This window comes from Dendrobates tinctorius, unplaced genomic scaffold (assembly GCF_039654945.1).
Source record: "Dendrobates tinctorius isolate UK_male_01 unplaced genomic scaffold, ASM3965494v1 ptg000022l, whole genome shotgun sequence".
NCBI classification, from domain to species: domain Eukaryota; kingdom Metazoa; phylum Chordata; class Amphibia; order Anura; family Dendrobatidae; genus Dendrobates; species Dendrobates tinctorius.
This window is the reverse complement of record NW_027361690.1, coordinates 11,006,718-11,032,250: the sequence shown is the minus strand read 5'-3', so window position 1 is coordinate 11,032,250 and position 25,533 is coordinate 11,006,718. Positions and strand designations below refer to the sequence as shown.

The following is a 25,533-nucleotide window of genomic DNA, read 5'->3' as shown; positions in this document are numbered from 1 at the left end:
TGGAAACCCCTCACAAATGACACCATTTTGGAAACTAGACCCCCTAAGGAACTTATCTAGATGTGTGGTGAGAACTTTGAACCCCCAAGGGCTTCACAGAAGTTTATAACATAAAGCCGTACAATTAAAAAAACATATTTTTTCCCCAAAAATGATCTTTTCACCCTCAATTCTTATTTTTCCAAGGGTAACAGGACCCTAAAAGTTATTGTGCAATTTGTCCTGAGTACGCTGATACCCCACATGTGGGGGTAAACCACTATTTGGGCGCATGGCAGAGCTCGGAAGGGAAGCAGCGCCATTTGACGTTTTTGGCTGGAATTGAGATCGGACACCATGTCGCGATTGGAAAACCCCTGATGTACCTAAACAGTGGAAACCCCCCACAAATGACACCATTTTGTAAACTAGACCCCCCAAGGAACTTATCTAGATGTGTGGTGAGCACTTTGAACCCCCCAGTGCTTCACAGAAGTTTATAACGCCCGGGTGTCAAAATAAAAAATTCGTATTTTTTCCACAAACATGATATTTTAGTCACCATTTTTTTATTTTCCCAAGGGTACCAGGAGAAATTGGACCCCAAAAGTTGTTGTCCAATGTGTCATGAGTACGCTGACACCCCATATGTGGGAGAAAACTACTGTATGGACACACGTCGGGGCTCGGAAGGGAAGTAGTGACGTTTTGGAATGCAGACTTTGATGGAATGGTCTGCGGGTGTCATGTTGCCTTTGGAGAGTCCCTAATGTACCTAAACAGTGGAAACCCCCCACAAATGACCCCATTTTGGACACTAGACCCCCCACGGAACTTATCTAGATGTGTCGTGAGCACTTTGAACCCCCAAGTGCTTCACAGAAGTTTATAACGCTCGGACGTGAAAATAAAAAAATCATTTTTTTCCACAAAAATGATATTTTTGCCCCCAATTTTTTATTTTCCTAAGGGTAACAGGAGAAATTGGACCCCAAAAATTGTTTTGCAATTGGTCCTGAGTAGGCTGATACCCTACATGTGGGGGTAAAACACTGTTTGGGCGCATGGCAGAGCTTGGAAGGGAAGGAGCACCATTTGACTTTTTCAGCTCAGAATTGGCTGCAATTGAGATCAGACGCCATGTTGCATTTGGAGAGCCCCTGATGTGCCCAAACAGTGGAAACCCCCAATTCTAACTCCAACCCGAACCCCAACACACCCCTAACCCTAATCTCAGCCCTAGCCCTAACCCTACCCTAGCCCTAACCCTAATGGAAAAATGGAAATACATTTTTTTAATTTTATTATTTTTCCCTAACTAAGGGGGTGATAACGAGGGGATTGATTTACTATTTATGGCGGGTTTTTATGTTTGGCAGCTGTCACACGCTAAAAGACGCTTTTTATTGTAAAAATAGTTTTTGCATCACCACATATTGAGAGCTATAATTTTTCCGTATTTTGACCCACCGAGTCATGTGAGGTCTTATTTTTTGCGGGACGAGTTGATGTTTTTATTGGTACCATTTTCGGGCACGTGACATTTTTTGATCGCTTTTTATTCCGATTTTTGGGACGCAGAATGAACAAAAACCAGCGTTTCATGAATTTCTTTTTGGGGGGTGCGTTTACACCGTTCCGCGTGCAGTAAAATTGATAAAGCGGTTTTATTCTTTGGGTCAGTACGGTTACAGCGATACCTCATTTAGGTCGTTTTTTTATGTTTTGTCGGTTTTATGCAATGAAAACTATTTTATATAAAAAATTATTTTTGCATCGCTTTATTCTGCGAGCTATAACTTTATTTTTTCGCTGATGATGCTGCGTGGCAGCTCGTTTTTTGCGGGACAAGATGACGTTTTCAGCGGTACCATGGATATTTATATGCGTCTTTTTGATTGCGCGTTATTACACTTTTTGTTTGGCGGTTTGATAATAAATCATTATTTTTTGCTTCGTTTTTTATTTTTATATTTTAAGGGGTAGGCTAAAGGTGGTTAACTAATGGGACAGTTTTATAGGGCGGGTCGTTATGGACGCGGCGATACCTAATATGTGTACTTTTATTGTTTTTTTGTTTTTTTTTATTTCCAATAAATGGATTTATTTGGGGGAATATTTTTTTTTTTTTTCTAATTTATTTGGCAATTTTTTTTTTTTTATTATTTTAGCACTTTTTTTTTTATTTTTTTTTTACTTTATTAAATAGTCCCAGGTGGGACTTCACTGTCCTGTGACAGATCGCTGATCTGTCACATCACAGATCACTGTGACAGATCTGCAATCTGTCACAGGCAGTGCAGAAGGCTTCCTCATGCCTGCGCTTTGCAGGCACTGAGGAAGCCAGCTTCCTGCAGGCCCCCGTCGCCATCTTGGATTCGGGGGCCTGCAGGAAAGGAGCCCCCGCAGCAGCGCTGCACATTACGCTGCCGTGGGGGGCTCAGGGAAGCACGGAGGGAGCCCCCTCCCTGCCGATGCTTCCCTTTAACCCCCGGTACACCGCGATCATGTTTGATCGCGGTGTGCAAGGGGTTAACGTGTCGGGGGCGGTCCGTGACCGCCCCTGACACATTGTGCCGGGTGTCAGCTGTGATAATCAGCTGACACCCGGCCGCGATCAGCGGCGCTCACCACGTGGGCGCCGCTGATCGCGGTAGACGTACTATCCCGTCCATGGGCATAGGGTCCCGGGTCCCATGGACGGGATAGTACGTCTGATGTCAGGAAGGGGTTAAAAACAAGCAATAGTAGAGCCCCTCCCTTGTTACATCTGTTATGTGGATAGGCCCTGACTGTATAACATGGGAAAAGCATTGTCTCATTTCTAAATCGATCGCCCAAGGTTATAGAACAGTGGTGAAATACACTAAACTACAGACACTGTCACATTGGCGCCGTTATGCTGGTTAAAATCTTACTTGTGGTGAAGAAATCTGTCTTGTGGTTCTTGTGTGATCATTGTTAGAAGTTTTCAGTTAATGAGATGCTTGTTTTCTGGGGCAGGACTGTAGGCAGAGTCTTATCTTCCTGCTCTAAGCCAGAGAAACCAAGAAGAGACCTCCCTAGTCTTGATGTTTCTACTTCTGTGTCTTGTTCAGAGATGGTCTGGTTTCAACTTTCCTTACCTCGGCCATGTCTCTGAGCACTGCACACCTTGTCATTCTGGACAGTCCAGGGATGTTGCAGTTCTGGAATATGATCGCACTGAAGGATAGTGCTTCCTGGCCACTTCACTTTTGATTCTTTTTAAATCTTTGTCGGATAATGTGCATCATTTTTTAGCAACAAGTTTTTTGCAACCCCGTTGACTTTTTGCAACAAAAAACCTTTTATAGCTCTGTGATCATGCCCCCAAATCTTAGTAATTTGATGAGTGCTGCATACCTTTGTAAGACTTGTAACAATTTTTGACTTTTCAGAGTCAGGTAAATCTAATTTTTGCCTATTTTGCATGAGGAAAAACAAGCTGCCTAATAATTCTGCACATCTTGATAAAGAGTGTTGACCCTTGAGTCACAGCCTCCCTCATTACCCAAATACAAAAATCTAAAGGTGTTATTTACATGAAATTCTCACCAGATGTTCATAACAACCCGTCCAATCCACACAGGGAAAAGAAATCAAACTATAGATTTCTATAAATTAAATTATGTGTAATAATGAGAAAGGGTCACATTTTGGCATACTTTAGTTATTTTGGTTAGTTACACGGTAGGTTCGTCGTGCACCAGCAGATATCTTTCTGACTTTCCATTTAATAACTGAACACATTGTTTGCCTGCAGTTCTTTTGTTCTTTTATCCTGAGGCTTATCTCTTCGTAAATAATGTGCCGCTTTATATTTCATTATGTATCTCCTACTTTACAAAACAAAACACGCATAGCCCCGGGACCAAACATTCATCTCTCACTGCTGGGAGTATTAACTAATGCTATCATTTTCCAAGGCTAGCGGTTTCTGAGATGTTCCATAACTTAGGTAGAAGAAAGAAAATCTTGATTTACTCTAGGCCCCTGGTACTTTCATACTTCAAGGGTAACATGCTAAAGGCAAATCACAATATTATCTTAACATTTACTTGTTTATGCTATTGACCATTAGATCAGGATGCCAGTATTAAAAGATACAATATTCTTGCTGACACTCAACCCCTACCACCTCTCCCTACACCACCCCCAGCTATAAGTCCCCAAGACCTTTTTCCTTTATTTCCTTTTTCAGCTCCCCTGCAATCACTCCAGTGGTTGTATTATATACACAGCTCACCCTCTGTGCAGCTACATTTCATTTACCAAGAAGCAATGTACTCAAGCTTCTCTGTCAGAGCTCTGTCTCGCAGCTCCTTTACTCCCATCCTCGGTGGCTACCCACACCATGTAAAAAGCACCATCCTGATACTTCTATAGTCTCAAGATGGATAAATTGCTGGCTACAGTTTTTCTCTTGATTAGCTCTTGCAGTATGCATTGTCCTGAGACTCCCCTGCATTCAATAATTGTTACAGGTGCTGACACTGACCCCACACAGTACTGTAGGGGAAATTAGTCATATAATGAATTAATTCTAATGTAATCTTACACTCCGGAACACCCGGTGCCCTCCCTTCTGGCCTAAGTCACTTGTCGATAAGCTGTAAGCTTACTATCCTTCTATGTGGAGCCTGCTCTGGCTCAATGTCTTCCCCCTCTGTTTTCACATCCCCAGTTACTCACAACTTGCTGTGCATCTCTGGCCACAACTCCATGATCACCGTTCAAAGCACACTGCTGTAAGGGCCCCGTCACACATAGCGACTCACCAGCGATCCCGACAACGATATGAAATTGTCAGGATCGCTGGTGAGCTGCCAAACAGGCAGATCTCAGCAGCCATCAGGACAGTGACACGCGGGTAACAAGCAACGCACATCGCTTAGTTACCCGCAGTGTACGTTAACATACCAGCGCGCTGGTGCAGGGAACTGGTAACCAAGGTAAATATCGGGTTTCTAAGCGCCGCGCGGCGCTTAGAAACCCCATGTTTACCTTGATTACCAGCTCCCTGCACCAGCGCGTTGGTATCTAACGTACACATCGGGTTTCTAAGCGCCGCAAGGCGCTTAGAAACTCGATGTTTACCTTGGTTACCAGGCTCCAGCTCGCTGATCGCTGGTCTCCCGCCTGTCACATGCAGCGATGCGTGCTGGCCAGCGGGAGACCAATGATCAAAATAATGTCCAGGCCATTCGAGCACGATCAGCAATACCCGGCAGGGGGGCCGGTCGCTGATAAGTGTCACACACAGCGATCTCGCTGTTGTGTCACAAAACTTGTGACTCAGCAGCGATCTCGCTAGGGAGATCGCTGTGTGTGACCGTGGCTTAAGACTGCTAGCTGAACCCTTCCTCCATGCAGGGCTGTGCTTTACTTACAGGCTTTGTTCTGTTCAAAGCACAGACACAAAATCTCTACTCTGTGCTTTGGAATGGACTGTATCAGCAATTCAAGTCACAGGACTACATGTGACCAATCAGGAGCAGCATTTTAACCGCAAGTACCTTTATGAATCCTCATTATCAAACATTCATAAATTGCCAGCAAGACTAAAAAAAATTATCTTTATTAATTTATTGTTTTCATAAAACCACTTAAAAACCCTCACAGAAAGGGGGAATAAACTGGGAAAGTACTTTCAAAATCTTGTACGATTTATAAAGTAATAGATAAATCAAAGCCAAAGGAAATGTAGTTGGGTGAAAAGCTGTAAAAAAAAAAAAAGATTGATAGATTGAAATATATAGATAGATACATATAGATAGAAATATATTGTAGATAGATACATGTAGATAGATATAGACAGGTAGAAAGATAGATAGAAATATATATTCTATTCTATAGCCTATTAGCACCCTATAACTCACCACTCCTGACTTGTGCTTTGCTGTCGGCTCGTCTGACATGTTTTGGTCTATAGTAGTAAATGATTGTATTTCCGCAATATAACAATCCTGCAGCAGTTTTCAGTATAGAGGAACACTGCATTGTGCCATCTGCTGTAATACGTACTAGAAATGTATGGAGAAATTGGCATCTGGATGTCACCAATTGGGGGCGTGTCGCCACACACTCTGACACTGTCCAATCAGTGCTTCAGCACCAATCTGTGAAGGTAAAACCACTTTGGGAATAGGAACGTCCACTTGTCAGTTTAGTCCTTGTGGACGTAATAGCAGAGGAACTAAATAAGGCAAAATTCTAAGAAAAAGTGCTCCTGACTTGTTATTTCATGGTGTATAGGAAAATTGGCTAAAATAAACACGTCAGAAGAGGTGACAGGCCTCGTTAAATTAATAGTGTGATGTTTAGGAAAATGAAGTCTATGATACATGTTTTTTACCAGATGATGATTTCTGCGTTTTGTTTTCAGGTTTCCTTTTCTTCTCGGATACCGGTTGCTTTTCCGTCAGGAGATGCTAGCTCGCTTAGCAAAAACATAATGATGTATGCGTGTACTACCTCTACCAAGGAAGCTGCTTCTGCTCTTCTGCAGAAAACCTTGATGGCAAGTGACCTAACTGTAAATCCTTTGAATACTCTTCCAAGTGGAGCCTGTATGGCGTCAGCGGTCATGATGGTTTCCAAGCATATTGATGGGTCATTGAATCAATGGGCTGTGACCTTTGCAAATAAGTCTGCCTTTTCATCAGTGCTCACAGTGTCACATAAATTTCGATATTGTGGCCACAGATTCCACTTGAATGATTTGGCATGTCACTCTGTACTTCCTTTGCTGCTGACTTCATCTCACCATAATGTGCTGACGACTCCGGACTCTGATGGGAATCCATGGGAAGTAGAACATGCCGGTAAAGTAGTGGATCCTAATCCTTTGAAAGGTTTCCCCAAGCAACATTTCAGAAATGCAGCTACACAAACTTTTCATGACCCAAATGCAATTTACAGTGAACTTATATTGTGGCGAGTTGATCCAATCGGACCCTTATCATACAGTGGAGGAGTTTCTGAACTAGCCCGAATTAACTCTCTTCGCACATCTGCCTTTTGTAACGTGGCATGGCTTCCAACACTTATACCAAGTTATTGTTTAGGTGAGTGAATGAAATGAAATCTTTCTTGTGATTTCTTTTGTGCTGCATTCCTTAAGGGCCTGTCACACTAAGCGATATCGCTAGCAATATCGCTATAACGTCACTGGTTTTTGTGATGTAGCAGCGATATCGCTAGCGATATCGCTATGTGTGATACTTACCTCCGACCGCTCCCCCGCTGGTTATCGCTGATCGCGCGAGAACGTCCTGGACCGTTTCTCGTCGTCAGCTTCCTGCTGTGGACGCGGGCGGGAGGACGTCAGGATCGCCTCGTCTGACAGGTAAGTAGCGACCCCCGACCCATGCGATGTCGCTGGTGAGATCTGCCTGTGTGGCAGCTCACTAGCGACCACTTAGCGATGCACCAGCGATCCTGACTGCGTCATATCGCTGATGTATCGCTAAGTGTGACAGTACCTTTACAGGCACACACTCTTTTGACAGGAAGAATGGGAGCTCACAGTTGTCAATTTGTTCCTAAATTTCTGCGAGTTAAAACAGCGGATCTTTACCAGGCTAAAGGCCCCGTCACACATAGCGATCTCGCTAGCGAGATCGCTGCTGAGTCACAATTTTTGTGACACAACAGCGATCTCACCAGCGAGATCGCTGTGTGTGACAGCAATCAGCGACCGGCCCCCCTGCCGGTATCGCTGATTGCTGCAGGAAAGGCCAGGACTTTTTTTTGGTCGCTGGTCTCCCGCTGGCCACCACGCATCGCTGCGTGTGACAGGCGGGAGACCAGCGATCTGCTGGTAACTAACGTACACATCGGCTATCCAAGGGACGTGCGTCCCTTAGATACCCGATGTGTATGTTAGTTACCAGCGCGCTGATGCAGGGAGCTGTTAACTAACGTTCACATCGAGTATCTAGGGACGCACGTCCCTTGGATACCCGATGTGTACGTTAGTTACCAGCTTCCTGCATCAGCGCGCTGGTTACTAACGTGCACAGCGACGCTGGGCGTCGCTGTGCTGATCGCTGGTGAAGCTGTCTGACAGCTCACCAGTGATCACATAGCGATTCACCAGCGATCCTGACACATTGATATCGTTGTCAGGATCGCTGGTGAGTCGCTATATGTGACTCCAGCCTAAGTTTTGAGAAAATGAGCTCTTTAGTTGAATCCAAGGCCATTAATAACATTGGAAAGGGTGTCCAGGAACTCTATAGGAGGTCTAATGTTCAATCTCCTTAAAATGGAGCTGTACTTTCAACAAACTACATAAATCAGAACTGCCAGTGAAAATAAGAAAATTGAATATACTGTTTTTTTCGGATTATAAGGCGCACTTTTTCTCCAAAATTTTGGGGGAAAATGGGGGTGCGTCTTATAATGCGGATATACCTTACCGCATGCCGCCGCAGACATTTTCAGAGTTCACCGCATAGTAAACCATGTAAGTAAGGGGGCTCTTGCGCATGGATTATAAGAAGCACCACCATTTTATTAAAAAGGGTTTTTTTTTCCTATTTTTCTTAAAATTTGGCGTGCGTCTTATAATCTGCAAAATATGGTAGCTGATCAGAGAAATACGCTTCCTTGCTGACTTATCAGTCACTTCCTCTGTCTCCTGAACTCCTCATCCTCAGAATGCAGGCTCTGCAAGCTCACTGTGGTGTTATGTGATAAAGTACTCAATAGAGGAAAAAGGAAAAGTGAGGTATAAGGAGCATGGAGAGGAAACGGGCAGAGGGAATCATAGAAAGACAGTTTTGAGCTCTCAACTCCTTGATTTACATCGACAGCTCAGTACTGCTGTATAATATTCTCCATGTTGCTGTTGCTGGTCTCTTTGTACTAAAAGAAAAAAAAAAAAAAGAACAGAGCAGGAATCCCTCTCTGTGTTCTGTGCAAACAAGAGTTTACAACTGTCGTCTTTTTTTATCAGCGGATTGCAGACTAAAGGGGGTTTTACACATAGCGATATCGCTATAACGTCACCGATTTTGTGACGCAGTAGTGATATTGCTAGTGATATCGCTATGTGTGATACTTCCGACCGGCTCTCCCGCTGTCTGTCGCTGATCGTGCAGCTCCATTTCTCGTCGGGCGCTTCCTGCTGGCGCAGACGAGCGACGTGTGGAGGCGGGACGGGAGGACGTCAGGATCGCCGCGTCTGAAAGGTAAGTAACGACCGCTGTATCGCTGCTGCGTCGCTGTGAGATCGGCCTGTGTGGCAGCTCACTAGCGACCATTTAGCGATGCACCAGCGATCCTGACCGGGTCGTATCGGGATCACTGGTGCATCGCTAAATGTAAAGGGGCCTTAAGAGAAAGAACATGCAGAGAGAAAAAACGGAAAAATGCAGGATACAAGTCCATTTTGCAATTTTCATATTGGCTATTGAAGCTTTTTTTTAGACTCTAACTTCCTGTTGTCTCAAGAAAGAACACACATTCATTAACTGAATACACAGCTTTGGACCCTATTATTTGTATTGAAGCATATGGGAAGGTCACTGTGAACGGACGGGGAGCAGGGTCAGCTGTGAGATCGCCTATCGTGATTGGTGGATCCTGTGTTATCAGCTGTGTATAGGGGAGTTACCTGTCATTGTGATCCTGCCTCTGATGATAAGGAGCCTGCTGAATATTCTTCCTGAAAAGACAGGAAGTACAGACCTAAAACAGCCCCAGTGTTCAGTGTGAAAATTGCAACATTGCTAATTTTGTTTTGTAATACATGTAGTAGTGTATATATGTGTGTGTATATATATATATATATATATATATATATATATATATATATATATATATATATATATATATATATATAAAACACAAAACCCCGATTTAAACATTAGGTCATTTTCTGTGGATAATTTCCCTTTAATTCCTGAAGGTATTCTGTATCACCATGTAGAGATGAATTTTAGCTACTGTTAATCAGACATTTCAAAAGTAGTTATAATATCATCTAAGGCAGTGTTTCTCAATTCCAGTCCTCAAGACCCACCAACAGGTCAAGTTTTCAGGATATCTTTAGTATTGCCCAGGTGATAAATAAGGCTGCATCCCCATGGTCAGTAATCGGCAGCGCTTTGGACCCAGGACATATCTTTTGTGTCCAAAGCGCTGCCGGCTTTTGAACGCAGGTGACTCCGTATGTGTTCATTGAACTGTGCGGATTCACCACGTCCAATATATTGTACGGGTGACGTTTATCTTGCAGAGGCTCACGTCTCCACAAGATAAATAGACATGCTGCGGTATGTCCATCTCAGCAGGTAAGCCGGTGGGTGTGTTGTGCACACATAGTGGACATGGGATTTCTGTACTGCGGATGAACGCTGCGCAAGTACATAGCGTCTAACACGCAGAGTTTACTGGCTGTGTAGACCTACCCTAATTCCGTCACCTATGCAATAATAAGGAAATCCTGAAAACAAGCTGTTGGTTGGTCTTGAGGACTGGAGTTGAGTAACACTAATGTGTAAGGGAAAGGAGGATTAACCCACCAAATAATCCATTTAGTAATTTTCGCTGCTGTCTGTTTTGTCAGAAATAGATTAAGAAAACTGTTACATTACTTGTTCAGGGAATTTCTCTTTAGATAGTTCTCTAAAATTCGCCCATAAAACTGTCAGCAGAAACAGGTTTAATAACAGTGTCCGCTACCAGGTCGCAGGTAAGCAATAGAAAAACCTGGAGTCTTATTTTCCTTAAAGGGCTTGTCCTCTACTAGGACAGCCCAGCGGCCAATCAGCGCTGGCATCACTATCCCCACCTTCTGTAGAATTGAACATGGAGAAGAAGTCAGAGATCAGCCACAGCCCTGGCTTCCTCTTCATGTTTATTTTGTCCAAAGATGTGCTGACCGTGATGCCAGCGCTGATCGGGTGCAAGAGTCACGTGTCATCACAACCGCACAAGAGCCGGGACCGCGAGTGCTGACACCCCTGGAATGGCACCAGCACGTGACAACCCCTTTAAATATTCTAGCCACTAAAAATAAGCCTTTTCAGGTTACAGAGCAGTAAGACTAACAATAATAGGCAAAGGGCCCGATTCATCAATACTAGTGTTGTTAAAGCCGGTCTTGAGGACATGTGATGGAGTCAGACGCTCCTGATTCATGAAGAGGTTTACGTCTTTAGCTTATTAGAAGTATTCATGTATGAACAGACTGTCAAGTTTCCACCATTGCTCTATGAAATATCTATCCCATACCCTTTCTTTTCCAGGCACATATTGTAACTCGGCCAGTGCCTGCTTCGTGGCCTCTGATGGGACAAACTTGAGGCTGTATCAAGCAGTGGTTGATGCTCGGAAGTTATTGGATGAACTCTCAGATCCTGAATCATCTGTAAGTTTTATAGTGTGCGTTCTGCGTAAGAAATCTGTGTTCAGAGCAGTGATTACAGCCAAGCTTTTTGTTAAATGTTATTATCAAGCGAATTACTGCAATGTTTTATGAAGTTAGCGAATCTTTGCCATCAACTGTCATAGTGCTATGGCTTCTCTCTAATTTCTGCTATGTGGATAAGAAAAAATGGTGTAAAATCTGTTGTGAGGGATTTTGGATTGCTACCTTAATACTATGTGTTAAAGAAGATCTGCTACCTCTCCTGACACCTCTAGTACAGTAATTACTTCTCCATCTTACAATAATTTTGGAGCATCTTTTTCTACAATTCAGTAATGTCGTTCCTCTGTTACTCCTGGAAAGGTATGAATTTTGTAACAACGGGGAGCCACCATTCTCCTCGTCACTGCAAATTGTCAATTTATTTCTACATTTCCAGGAGAAACTGTCAAGGAATGGCACAATCCAGAGTTGTAAAGTGCTGTGATCTACAATTGCTATTTTGTCGGCATGTGAAATATTTAGTAAGCGATACAGATAGCTTGTCCATTTCATGCTTTCACTTAGATTTAAAAAAAAAAAAGTGTAACAATAATAAAGGTAATAATACCACAAGTGATTTATTTTCTCATGAGGTTTTTTATCACCTTTTTAGGTGTTTAGTAATAGACTTTAAAGAGAACCCATTACCTCTTAATTAAAGTAAATCTGACAGCTGATCTATGCTGCCCAATCTATGGGCAGTAAGTATCTGGCACCGGCTGTATGATATATTTGACTCTGAAACGCTGCAACGTTTCAAAGAAAAATATCCTTTGATAGCTGCTGTGGACTGAGCAGCGCTGTAGACTAGTCGGATAGGCGGGTCTCCGACAGATTTTCTCCCCCCCTCACTCCGCCGCACTCACAATGCTGCCTCGAAATGACAGGTCTCTGCCTATATGCGCAGAGTCAAAGACTAAGGAGGAAGAATAATGGTCACAAGCACATAAGTGTGAGATGTATATCAGAATTTTATTAGTTAAATAGATAAAAAAAAAAAAAACGGAAAATGGGCACACCTGAAAAAAAAGGAACACAGCAGAAGACATCACATATATAGCTAATAGAAAGGTAAATGTGACAAGGCACAAACCCATCAAACAGTCCTCTCCTGCTGGAACGGCACCAGCCCGATGCGCGTTTTGGCGATGAGCCACGATCGTCAAGGGGTCTACAGTGAATGTGGTTTCATGAAGCAGCCTCAGGTGGCCACGTTTTTGAGACCCTTGTCTTAAATGATGAACACCAATCAAAAAGCTCAAACGATCGCCATCATTGCAGGTGCTGTGAATTGCAGTGTGACTATGCGGTTATTAACATCACGAAACAATCACTGACCTCAGGGAGACCAGTCAAAGAAAACACTGCGGCAGCCGGCAAAGGCGCTCAATCAGTGAAATCCTAGGTGCATTGCTCCCTGGGAAATACGAATATGCAAATAAAGTCCATGGAGCCTCATTTAAGAGTCTCAAACACGGGACTAGCCAGAATCCTACTCCACACTGATGAGGGGCAACACCCCGAAACAGCTGTCTGTGGATGGATACCTGGCCTTGGTTTTTCCCTTGTCATATCTGTAAACTTGTAAAGAGCTGGATATTGACTTAAAGGGCCACTTAATATGGTGGTAATGGTGGTTTCCGAAAGGTGACACTCCTTGGCTGGGTCCTTCCCAGGAGGAAGATCTGGCTAGTCACGTGTTTGAGACTCTTAAATGAGGCTCCACGGACTTTTTTTGCATATTCGTATTTCCCAGGGAGCAATGCACCTAGGATTTCACTGATTGAGCGCCTTTGCCGGCTGCCGCAGTGTTTTCTTTGACTGGTCTCCCTGAGGTCAGTGATTGTTTCATGATGTTGGTCTACTAGGCATTGCTCCCACCTAGCCAGAATCCTACTCCACACTGATGAGGGGCAACACCCCGAAACCCCTGTCTGTGGATGGATACCTGGCCTTGGTATTTCCCTTGTCATATCTGTAATCTCGTAAAAAGCTGGATATTGACTTAAAGGGCCACTTAATATGGTGGTAATGGTGGTTTCCTAAAGGAGACACTCCTTGGCTGGGTCCTTCCCTGGAGGAAGATCTGGCTAGTCCCGTGTTTGAGACTCTTAAATGAGGCTCCACGGACTTTATTTGCATATACGGTTATTAAGAAACTTATAATTGTCTTACCATAAAGCTGCTCAAAATTTCAGGAGTGGAGTTTTCTTCTAACCAGGATCCTGGTAACAACATGTTGCGGATCGGAGGGCTAGCATGTGACGTCACTTGCTCGGAGGTCCGGAGGCCTGTCTGGTCATTAGCTACACAAGAAGTGTGGAGGTTTTTACTTTTATTGCTGAATATAGGGTCTGGCCTTGATACCTTTTATTTTGAAGGTGGCTTCTTAGTGGGACTTGAGGCGCTAATGTATGCGTTTTTTGTGACCATGATGTTTAATGTTTTTTTTTTTTTTAACTTTATTTAAGAAACTAATTGGTGAAGTGTTTAACATCGTCAGCCAGCAATCTACAGCGCGTCCAGGCTGCATCATTGAGCTTGATGCAATAACTAGTAAGGTAAGTAGTTCCTTGAGTTTGGTGTGCTTGTTTACAAGTGACAATGAGAGAACCTTACTGATCTTCACCCAAATCCACACCCTGAAGTTTCAGTTTTTAAGGAGAGTTCTTCCACTAAGAGACACTAAGTACCCCATACACATTAGATATGATCATTCAGGCGACCACCATTTCTTCATTTCTTTCGACTACCCCACACAGAAGGAGGCTTGGCTTGCTTTCTTGCAGTTTACATTAAGGTACTCATTGCAGTTTACATTGAGGTTCTCCTTACTGTTTACAGTGAGGTCCTCCTTGCAGTTTACATTAGGGGCCCTCCTTGCAGTTTACAATAGGGACCCTCCTTGCAGTTTACATTGAGGTTCTCCTTACTGTTTACAGTGATGTCCTCCGTGTAGTTTACATTAGGGGCCCTCCTTGCAGTTTACAATAGGGACCCTCCTTGCAGTTTACAGTGGGGTACTCCTTGCAGTTTACAGTGGGGTACTCCTTGCAGTTTACAGTGGGGGCCCTCCTTGCAGTTTACATTGAGGTTCTCCTTGCAGTTTACAGTGGGGTACTCCTTGCAGTTTACAGTGGGGTACTCCTTGCAGTTTACAGTGGGGGCCCTCCTTGCAGTTTACAGTGGGGGCCCTCCTTGCAGTTTACAGTGGGACCCTCCTTGCAGTTTACATTGAGGTTCTCCTTGCAGTTTACAGTGGGGTACTCCTTGCAGTTTACAGTGGGGGCCCTGCTTGCAGTTTACAGTGGGGGCCCTGCTTGCAGTTTACAGTGGGGGCCCTCCTTGCAGTTTACAGTGGGGTACTCCTTGCAGTTTACAGTGGGGGCCCTGCTTGCAGTTTACAGTGGGGGCCCTGCTTGCAGTTTACAGTGGGGGCCCTGCTTGCAGTTTACAGTGGGGGCCCTCTTGCAGTTTACAGTGGGGGCCCTCCTTGCAGTTTACAGTGGGGGTACTCCTTGCAGTTTACAGTGGGGTACTCCTTGCAGTTTACAGTGGGGGCCCTCCTTGCAGTTTACAGTGGGGGCCCTCCTTGCAGTTTACAGTGGGACCCTCCTTGCAGTTTACATTGAGGTTCTCCTTACTGTTTACATTGAGGTTCTCCTTGCAGTTTACAGTGGGGTACTCCTTGCAGTTTACAGTGGGGGCCCTGCTTGCAGTTTACAGTGGGGGCCCTCCTTGCAGTTTACAGTGGGGTACTCCTTGCAGTTTACAGTGGGGGCCCTGCTTGCAGTTTACAGTGGGGGCCCTGCTTGCAGTTTACAGTGGGGGCCCTCTTGCAGTTTACAGTGGGGGCCCTCTTGCAGTTTACAGTGGGGGCCCTCCTTGCAGTTTACAGTGGGGTACTCCTTGCAGTTTACAGTGGGGGCCCTCCTTGCAGTTTACAGTGGGGGCCCTCCTTGCAGTTTACAGTGGGACCCTCCTTGCAGTTTACATTGAGGTTCTCCTTACTGTTTACATTGAGGTTCTCCTTGCAGTTTACAGTGGGGTACTCCTTGCAGTTTACAGTGGGGGCCCTGCTTGCAGTTTACAGTGGGGGCCCTCCTTGCAGTTTACAGTGGGGTACTCCTTGCAGTTTACAGTGGGGGCCCTGCTTGCAGTTTACAGTGGGGGCCCTGCTTGCAGTTTACAGTGGGGGCCCTGCTTGCAGTTTACAGTGGGGGCCCTCTTGCAGTTTACAGTGGGGGCCCTCCTTGCAGTTTACAGTGGGGGTACTCCTTGCAGTTTACAGTAGAAACCCTCCTTGCAGTTTACAGTAGAGCCCCTCCTTGTAGTTTACAGTGGGGGGCCTTCCTTGCAGTTTACCGTAGAGGCCCTCCTTGCAGTTTACAGGCAGGTGCTTTTTAGTGTGCAGCTAGTAAGTGTTATAAAGTGCTGGTACTCTAGGCTAAATCTTGCATAGGATTTCTTGTCTGTAAAGATTGCTCGTTTTCAGTCCTCTAATATTGATTGAGCTCTCCTCCATTTAATCACATTTACAGTGTGGATCACGGACTCAGCTGCTTCACGTGTTTCAAGAAGACTTTATTTTGGGATACAAGCCACACAAAGATGAAGTTAAAGCAAAGGAACCCGAGGTTTTCTTTCAGCCATCACAAGGTTGGGCTTTAAATAAGGGTCTATTAACCACTTCTTGACATGGCTATTTTGCGTTTTCATTTCTTCTCTTCTTCCAAGAGCCTTAACTTTTTTATTTTTCCATTGACATAGTCGTATGAGGGCTTGTTTTTTGCCAGATGAGTTGTACTTTTGTGTGACACAATTCATTTTAGCATGTGATGCACTGGAAAGCAGGAAAAAATTTCCAAGTGCAGAATTACCATGTTCTTTATATGGTAAAAATGACCTGGCAATAGGATTCTCCAGGTCAGTACGATTGCAGAGATACCAAACATGTATATTTTTTTTTTTATTTAAGATACAAAAAAAATTCATAAAATTATTTAACAAAAAACAAAATCTCGCCCCATCATTTTTTTAAAGACCTGCAAAGTTTTAAATTTTTGAGCCATAGGGCCTGTTTTTGCGTCCTGAGGCGACGTTTTAATTCTTACCATTTTGGGGTAGATAGGATGTTTTGATTGTCTTTAATTTCATTTTTTGTTGCTGTGTTGCAGTGGCTGAAAAAAAACTATTTCTGGTGTTTGTAATTTTTTTTCCTCATGTCATTTACCAATTGGGTTAATTAATGCTATACTTTGATAGATCAGACGTAATGATACCACATATGTGTATTTATTTATTTTTTTTTATGTATTTCTTTATGGCTTGTTTTTTCTGATTTTCCTTGTTTGCCTTTCTGTGTGTATTTACAGTGGGGAAAAAAAGTATTTAGTCAGCCACCAATTGTGCAAGTTCTCCCACTTAAAAAGATGAGAGAGGCATTTTTGTTTTTGGGCAGTTTACATAATTATTTTTTGTAACAGTATTTGTTTGTTATCTGCTTTGAGATGCTGTTTTAGAACAAAAGTATAAAAGTGTTAGGTTAATTTAACACAACATTTTTATGATGTCCTGGGCATGTTGAATTAAAAAAAACTTTGTTATTGTTTACATGTCCACTGGTACTTGTAGTTCTCCAGTCAGTGCAGCTTACCAAAAAAAACCAAAACAGTTTTCTTCTTTATACCTAGGGATATATTATGCGTAACTGAGTAACAAAAGCTTTTGGTGGGGGCGTGTTTTTTTTTTGCCTCTGTGTTGCTGGCTGCTTTATGATTGGGCAACGTCTTACAAGGAGAAGAAATACACGTCCCCAGTGTAAAATACCGTATTTGATAACACCCACTTGGATTTAACAAAAGTTAATTCATTAGGCTGCAAATACTTTAATTGCTAATAATTCTGCAGCGGAAATAAAAAAAAAAAAAAAAAAAAAAATGTATTCTGCTCTGCATCCACTATCACATCATGTGTCTACTTTATTGTGAAAAAAATTGGTGAATGGTCCTCTTTAATTATATCCCAAAGAATATCAAGTTGTAAATTAATATTTTTTTTGGTAAGCTGCTCTGGAAGACTTAGGGTATGTGCACACGTATGCAGAAAATTCCTGACTGAAAACCGGACTCCTTCCCAGAAAAAGCACGTTTTTTTCTGCGCGTTTTTTACGCGTTTTTTTTCCTGAGCGTCCCCGGTCTCATAGAAAATAGTTAGAAATGCAGATTTTTCCGCGAAATTAATGAGCATGCTGCGTTTTTTACCGCGATGCGTTTTTTTCGTGGAAAAAAACGCATCAATATGCACAAAACGTGCAGAATTCATTAAAATAAATGGGATGCTTCTTGTAAGCGTTTTTTAAGCGTTTTTGCCAGTAAAAGCGTTTAAAAAAACTAAAAAAAAAGAACGCTTACGTGTGCACATACCCTAAGGCTAGGTTCACGCTAGCGTATGGCCGAGCTGCAGAGGGATGTGGGCTACCTCCGTGAAGCGCCACCCATGGCCGCACCTCCTCCGGTCATCTCCACCTACGTCGGCATGCGACCTGCGTACCCTATCTTTAACATTAGGTACGCAGGCCACGCCGATGTATGCGGATGCCTCCGCATGCGTCGTTTTGACGGTGCGGCGACCGCACCAAAATGCAACTTGACGCTGTTCGCTGCACCGTCAAAACGACGCATGCAGAGACATCCACATGCATAGGCATGGTCTGCGTAACTAATGTTAAAGATAGGGTACGCAGGCCGCATGCCAACGTAGGTGGAGCTGACCGGAGGAGGTGCGGCCGTGGGTGGAGCTTCATGGAGGAAGTCTGCATCCCTCCGCAGCTCGGCCATACGCTAGTGTGAAACTAGCCTTAGGCTGCATTCACATGTCGCTTTTTTTTTCGTTTTCGCAGTGTTTTTTAACGCGCGATTTTGCAGCGAAAACGCAAAAAACAGCATCCCATGCAATCCTATGGGATTCCGCAATGCTGTGCTAATGCTGCGAATTTTCCCGCGGCGGAATCGCATCGCGAAAAAATACGCAGCATGCTCATTTTTTTGCGGAATCGCGGCGATCCCGCACCCATAGGATTGCATTGTTCCGCTTACTTCAGGCATGTGGCTGTGCCCACCATGCGAAAAGTAAGCAGAACATTTGCGGATGGTACCCACGGTCCGGAGGAGAGGAGACTGTCCTCCGGCTGTGGGTACCATATCCCTGTAAAAAATAGAATAAAAAATAAAAAATGGTGTTATATTCACCTTCCGGTGTCCCGTGCAGCCTTCCTGGGCCTCAGCGATGCTTCCGTTCCCAGTAATGCCTTGCGAGACCTTTGATGACGTCACGGTCTCGCGATAATGTAGCGGTCCCTATTCCTCGCGAGACTGCTACATCATCACGAGATCGCGACGTCATCAAAGGTCTCGCAAGGCATTACTGGGAACGGAAGCATCGCTGAGTCCTGGGAAGGCTGCGCGGGACGCCAGAAGGTGAATATAACACCATTTTTTATTTTTTTTTAATTTTTTTTTATTTTTAACATTATATCTTTTACTATTGATGCCGCATAGGCAGCCTCAATAGTAAAAAGTTGGTCACACTAGTCAAATGTTTGACGATTGTGACCAACCTGTTAATCAGTTCTCCAAGCGATGCTACAGATCGCATGGAGAACGCTAGCATTCTGCAAGCTAATTACGCTTGCAAGTCGCTAGTTTTTCCGCTGGAATTCTCGCAGTAACTTCCGCGAGAGTTCTGCTACGTGTGCACATAGCCTAAAAGTACCAGTGGACAACTACTGCAATAGAGCTGTTACACTTTTTCTCCTTGCGTGTATACAAAGGTGGTGAGTGAAAAACGCTCATCTGTGGCTGGCCAAACAGTCTAGAGTTCTAACTTGGACTGATTCTGATGGAGGCCTTTTTTTCTCTGTTGAACATAATTTTGTGTATATTTCTTGTTGGATTCATTTTTTGAAGGATCAAAATAGCATAATCTGCCTTTCTACAAAGCACCTCCTCTTTTTTTGTAACATTATCATTGATCTGTTTTTCTCCGAAGGGCAGTCAAATCTACCCTACTAATCAAACCTCTACAACCAAGTTTTGGGTTTACACTGTAAACACACATAGCTGTAAAAGATTCAGAAGTGTGATGTGAAAGATGCCTGAACTTCATGTTAATTTCCTAATTTGTTAATAACGTAGTAGATGATCTGTATGTTTCTCTGTACAGGTTACCGACCACCTCCCTTTTCAGAAAAATTTTTCCTAGTTGTGATAGAAAAAGATGGCAAAAACCGTTCAATACTAAATATGTGGCATCTCCATCTGAAGTCTGTACAAGCATGTGTTGGTAAGGGTCTTACGTTATCAAAGAGGTTTCTGTTGTGTGTCAGAGACAAAGAATTTTCTGTGCATAACATTACATATACTCATGTAGGCCGGTTCGCTAGATCCAACTAGCCACACTGTCCCTGAATTTCTACCTCTGGAAGGGTGTGCACTACCCCCCTGCAAAGCAGGAAGCCAGAGGCCAAAAGCGGTGCGAGACTCAAAAAATAATGTAGAGACAACCCATTTATGAACGGCTATATTTTCCATTTATTTAGTATGACATTTTTTCTTCTTGTCTTAAAGCAAAGCCTGCAGACCCCGCGCCATCAGAAAACTTTCTTACGATTCCTGGGCAAGTTGCTGTTGAGTCTTCTCCAGAAACCTCTCCGGGCACAAGCCCGCTGACCCGCTCTGCATCGATTGCTAATCTTCAGACCGCCAGTAAATTGATTCTCAGTTCCAAGCTCGTATATAGCCATCCATTGGATATCCCAGATGGAGTAGAAGTAATAAGAGCAACGCCTTCAGCAGGTAGGTCTGTGGCTTGTGGGGGCTGGGTGAAATTTCCGTTTTGGTGCCAGTAATCGCCACAGCAGTGTGATCGGTGATATGATATACAACCACCGGCCAACTAATAGTTTTATGTATAAATCAATAACCTGAATTATATAAGTCAAGTATTTTCTCTAAGGTCTTGTGCTTTCTCCTAACAGGCCATCTTAGTTCTTCATCCATTTACCCAGTGTGCCTTGCACCTTACCTAGTGGTTACTACCTGCTCCGACAACAAAGTGCGATTTTGGAGATGCAGTGTGCAAACCATGCAAGAGCTTAATGGAGGTGAAGACCAGCATAGTTATTGCTGGAAGGAATGGTCCTTAATGAATGAAGGTCGCAATGAGAGCAGCAGTTCGGTGAACGTAGCGGGAAAGCCGGTCGCAGTCAGTTGTTCTTACACTGGAAGACTTGCTGTAGCGTATAAGCAGCCCATTCAACACAATGGTTTTGTCTCCAAAGAATTTTCTATGCATGTATGTCTCTATGAATGTGAATCCACGGGCGGATCCGAATGGGCTTTAGAACAAACAATACATCTTGATGACTTGATAAAAGTCGGCTCCATGCTTGACGCTCATGTGAGCGTGGATAGTAATTTATTTGTATACTCAAAATCTGATGTGTTTCTAAACAGAGACAAACATCTCATGCCCAACACTAAGCATTTGGTACACTTGGATTGGGTCTCTAAAGAAGATGGTTCACATATACTGACTGTTGGAGTTGGATCCAATATTTTTATGTATGGACGATTGTCAGGCATTGTGACTGATCAGACCAATAGCAAGGATGGGATTTCTGTTATCACTTTACCACTAGGTGGTAGTATAAAACAGGGCATCAAATCTAAATGGGTCCTGCTCAGATCCATTGATCTGGTGTCTTCAGTGGACGGCACGCCTTCATTACCAGTATCTTTGTCATGGGTCAGAGATGGCATCCTGGTAGTTGGGATGGATTGTGAAATGCAAGTGTTTGCTCAGTGGAAACACAATTTGAAGATAGGGGACGCTGACTTCTCCGCCTCTGAAGGGAATACAGCAAAATCAGAACAAAATGATACGATTTCTAAGAAAACCAGTGTGATTGATGGAGCCGCTATAGTCGATGATGTCTTTGGCAGCCCAACTGTTATTCAGGATGGGGGTCTTTTTGAGGCTGCCTTTGTGCTTTCTCCTACTCTTCCGCAATACCACCCAACTCAGCTGCTTGAACTCATGGACCTGGGAAAAATTAGACGGGCAAAAGCCATCCTTTCACATTTAGTTAAGTGCATTGCAGGGGAGGTTGCAATTGTAAAAGATTTAGATGCTGGGGATGACACGGCTCCTAAACGCCACCTCTCAAGGACGATCAGCGTAAGCGGCAGCACAGCCAAGGACATGATTATCACTGGGAAGGATGGGACTCGGGAATACACGGAGATCGACTCCATTCCTCCACTTCCACTGTATGCACTGTTATCTGCTGATCAAGATGCAGCGTACTCTGCTCCTGAGGAACCAACCAAAAAATCACAAACCTCAAAACGTAGTTTTGATAAAAAATCAGATGATCAATATTCTGATTTATTTCAGGTACAAAATGTGACCACTGATGATTTTATAGGCTTTGAAATGGAAAAAAGGGAAACCAAATCAAAAGTTATTAACCTGTCACAGTACGGGCCCACTTACTTTGGCCGGGAGCATGCCAGTGTCCTTTCAAGCCACCTCATGCATTCCAGTTTACCTGGCCTGACCCGGTTAGAACAGATGTTTCTAGTGGCTCTGGCGGACACAGTGGCTACCACCAGCACCGAGCTCGGGGAAAGCCGGGATAACAGCTATACAGGTAATAAGTGGTGACTGCATTAGAAATGATTGTAATACTAACGTGGAGCAAAATGTATTTTAGTAAGAGACAGAAAATACTTTCTTAAAAATATTTGATATTTTTGTTAACCCCTTACTGACCGCTGACGCAATAGTACATCAGCGGTCAGTATCCCCTGCTTTGAGCTGGGCTCCGGAGGTAAACTCACCTCAAAGCCGCGACATGTCAGCTGTTTTAAACAGCTGACATGTGCCCGCAATAGGCGCGAGCGGAATCACAATCCGCCCACGCCTATTAACTAGTTAAATCCCGCTGACAGTGGGCATTTAACTAGCGCTTCAGGTACGCGGCCGGAAATGAGCGCATCGCCGACTCCCATCACGTGATACCGGGTCAGCGACGCGTTGCCATAGCAACCAGAGGTTTCATAGAGACCTCTATGGTTGTTGATGGCAGATTGCTATGAGCGCCACCCTGTGGTCGGTGCTCATAGCAATGTTGTATTTCTTCTACATATAGGCGATCACAATAATTAAAAAAGGTAATAATAATGGTTTCATAGCTGTCATGTCAGTAAATGTCAAGCATATTCCAAAAAGCCTTTTTGCCATAAATGTTCCCCAGGTATGCCTATATGTGTGTGTTCACATTTCATATTTGATGTACATTTCATATACGTGCACTGGAAAAGCTCCAAGTATAACTCCACGACATATCACCCTGTTCATGGCATCAGTTGGTCCTTTTGGCATATTAGGGTTGGCCTGAGTTGGCATTTTTTCCTATAAAGATAGGCATGGTAAAAAAAATTAGTGCAGTAAGTATTTTTTTGTGAACAAACCTTAAGAGAATAAGTTGTACTGGAAATCTGCTGTGAAAATAGCCTACTCTGGCCATAGAGAGGTGCGCAATCAGTCCTGGTAGAACAGATCTCATTAGACTGTATGAGAGAACCCGGTATGGATCTCTATGGTTTATTACCGTTCACCACTGGGAACATGGAGATTATCACACTCCCCGTTAATACTGAGGTACGAAAACATGGCAGTAATGTTCCTCTGAGAAGAGCCTTGTAGCTGGTATTCTCATTTGTCTCCGACTTTCACTGAAGTGAAAGTTCCTGTGACCAAAAATACTGTAAGTGCCCTCCTATAAAAATGGCAGGTCAACCTCCATTATGATGATGCTGATTAGAATTTTTGCGTTTGTAGGCGGAGACAACCTTGACGAATGTGGCTTGAGGTACTTGTTGGCGATGAGGCTGCACACGTGTCTGCTAACGTCCCTTCCTCCATTGTACCGCCTTCAGCTGCTCCACCAAGGTAACCTGACTTTTCTCCTTAGGCCGGCGTCACACTTGCCATATTAAAAATCGGTCCGATTCTTGTGCGATTTTTGTTTCTCACACCCATAGACTTGCATTGGCGAGACTCGGCCGATATACACTGCAAATCGCAGCATGCTGTGATTTCAGTCACGTATAATACGGCCGAGAAAAAAAACGGTGATGGGAGCTGCTCCATAGATTAACAGTGGTCCGAGTGCTAGGCGATGTTTTATCGCATATCACTCGTCCGTATTCCTCGCTAGTGTGACACCGGCCTTACTCAGAAGGTACTTACTTAGCCCAATTTCACAAGTAGATGGTATTCGTCCCCAAATTGCAACAGAAATTTTTTTTTTTTTTTACCAATGTATCTATACATCCAAAAAAAGCTGGTCTGTTGGGGTAGAACCATTCATTTCCATTGCACTCCAGTTATTGAAGGCTTGTTAATATGTAAAAACCATAAGATTACAGTGAATGGAAAACTTTCATTTTCATCTACAAACAGAAGGTCTTACCAGTGTTCACTGCATCAGATTTTGTAATGACCTGTGTAGGAAATAACATTTTTTTTTTTGTTTTTTAAATCCTACAAACCCAAAGCTTTCATGCTCTCCTGCAATTATTTCCCCTGTCTTCACGGTATCGTATCTGCTTTCTTTATCAGTCTATTACATGTTGGCCTGTGCATTGCTAATGTGATTATTGGATGTCTGTCACTTATTCTGCAGGGTTATCCACTTGTCATTTTGCATGGGCCTTTCACTCAGAGGCGGAGGAAGAATTAATCAACATGATCCCAGCGATTCAGAAGGGTGATCCACAGTGGTCTGAACTCCGAGCCATGGGAATTGGGTGGTGGGTGAGGAATATCAACACTCTCCGTAGATGCATAGAAAAGGTAAAGCCTAATAAATAAAATATGCATTTAATATAAAATAATAAGATGTATTCACTAATACTCTGCACTTCTATGATTCCCTAATAAAACTAACTGGACTTACACTATATGTACAAAGTATTCATGATGGGAGCACTCCCTGCCTCTCCTGCCAGCGATTGAAGACATTTATCTATCTATCATCTGCCTACACAGCCTGTCAATCACTGTGAGGATGGTGGGGGGGGGGGCGATCTTTCCCTAGGAATACACTGGCCCCCAGCTGTGTCCAGTGCATTCAGTGTACAAATTACCTCTCCAGAGAGGAAGAGGACTAAAACTCTACTGCCACCTATTTGAAGCAGTGATCCTAAAAGTGAATATCGACCCTTTAACTAGCCTTGCCACATGACTGAGGATAAAAACCGAACCAGAATCTCAATTTGCCGACACGTTTCAGGATATGGCCCCTCCTCAGTGGAAAGCGTGAGATCTGATTTGACTGCATGAGAGGCTTCTGACTGGGATCTAAGGGGTAACGTTTCTCCTTGTGGAAAGTGACATGCCTCGCATTCCAGTGTAAGAAGGCTTATAAGCCATGCAACTTTTACATGTTTTGTCAGCCCAGGAATGCCAAGTATTAATGTATGGGAATTATAAATGTTTTGATTATTTTGGTGTCTCGTATATTTGTTTTGCATGTGCCTGTTTCATAGGTTGCTAAAGCATCGTTTCAGAGAAACAATGATCCATTAGATGCTGCAATTTTCTACCTAGCAATGAAGAAGAAGGCTGTTCTCTGGGGTTTATTCAGGCAAGTAGTCTGCCATTAAATTGTACATAAAACAGTTCCAATTTGACTTTCATATTCTGTAGATGTTCCTGTATAAGCAAAGAAACAGATGTAGCCCCTAATGCAGGTTTTCTCTCTGGGTCCTATCCATGGTGTGCACAGCACACTGCATCATCAGAGCAGGCTTTGGTAAAGCATGTTGGTGGCTGAATATCTGTGTATCAGCGGTGGTGGAGTAGAGTGAATTTCTTTATCACCTTATTGGGGGACACAGATGACCATGGGTGTATGCTGCTGCTGCTGCTGCTGCTAGGAGGCTGACACTATGCAAAACAAGAAACTTAGCTCCTCCCGGCAGTATACACCCACCGACAGGCATCAAGCACCTCAGTTTGTGCTTAGTGTCTGTAGGAGG

General features: G+C 43.7%; 1 protein-coding gene across 2 annotated transcripts in view; it reads left to right on the top strand.

Annotated features, from left to right (window-relative positions):
- DMXL2 (Dmx like 2) overlaps positions 1 to 25,533 on the top strand; it is a 224,507-nt gene that overhangs the window by 69,061 nt on the left and 129,913 nt on the right. For both annotated transcript variants that reach the window (XM_073568443.1, XM_073568442.1), the window contains exons 12-21: positions 6,386 to 7,067; positions 11,259 to 11,380; positions 13,894 to 13,983; positions 15,964 to 16,081; positions 19,646 to 19,765; positions 20,050 to 20,277; positions 20,460 to 22,136; positions 23,330 to 23,440; positions 24,177 to 24,346; positions 25,042 to 25,139. In XM_073568443.1, the coding sequence (XP_073424544.1) occupies positions 6,386 to 7,067; positions 11,259 to 11,380; positions 13,894 to 13,983; positions 15,964 to 16,081; positions 19,646 to 19,765; positions 20,050 to 20,277; positions 20,460 to 22,136; positions 23,330 to 23,440; positions 24,177 to 24,346; positions 25,042 to 25,139 (3,416 nt within the window). The remainder of the gene's footprint in view (positions 1 to 6,385; positions 7,068 to 11,258; positions 11,381 to 13,893; positions 13,984 to 15,963; positions 16,082 to 19,645; positions 19,766 to 20,049; positions 20,278 to 20,459; positions 22,137 to 23,329; positions 23,441 to 24,176; positions 24,347 to 25,041; positions 25,140 to 25,533) is intronic.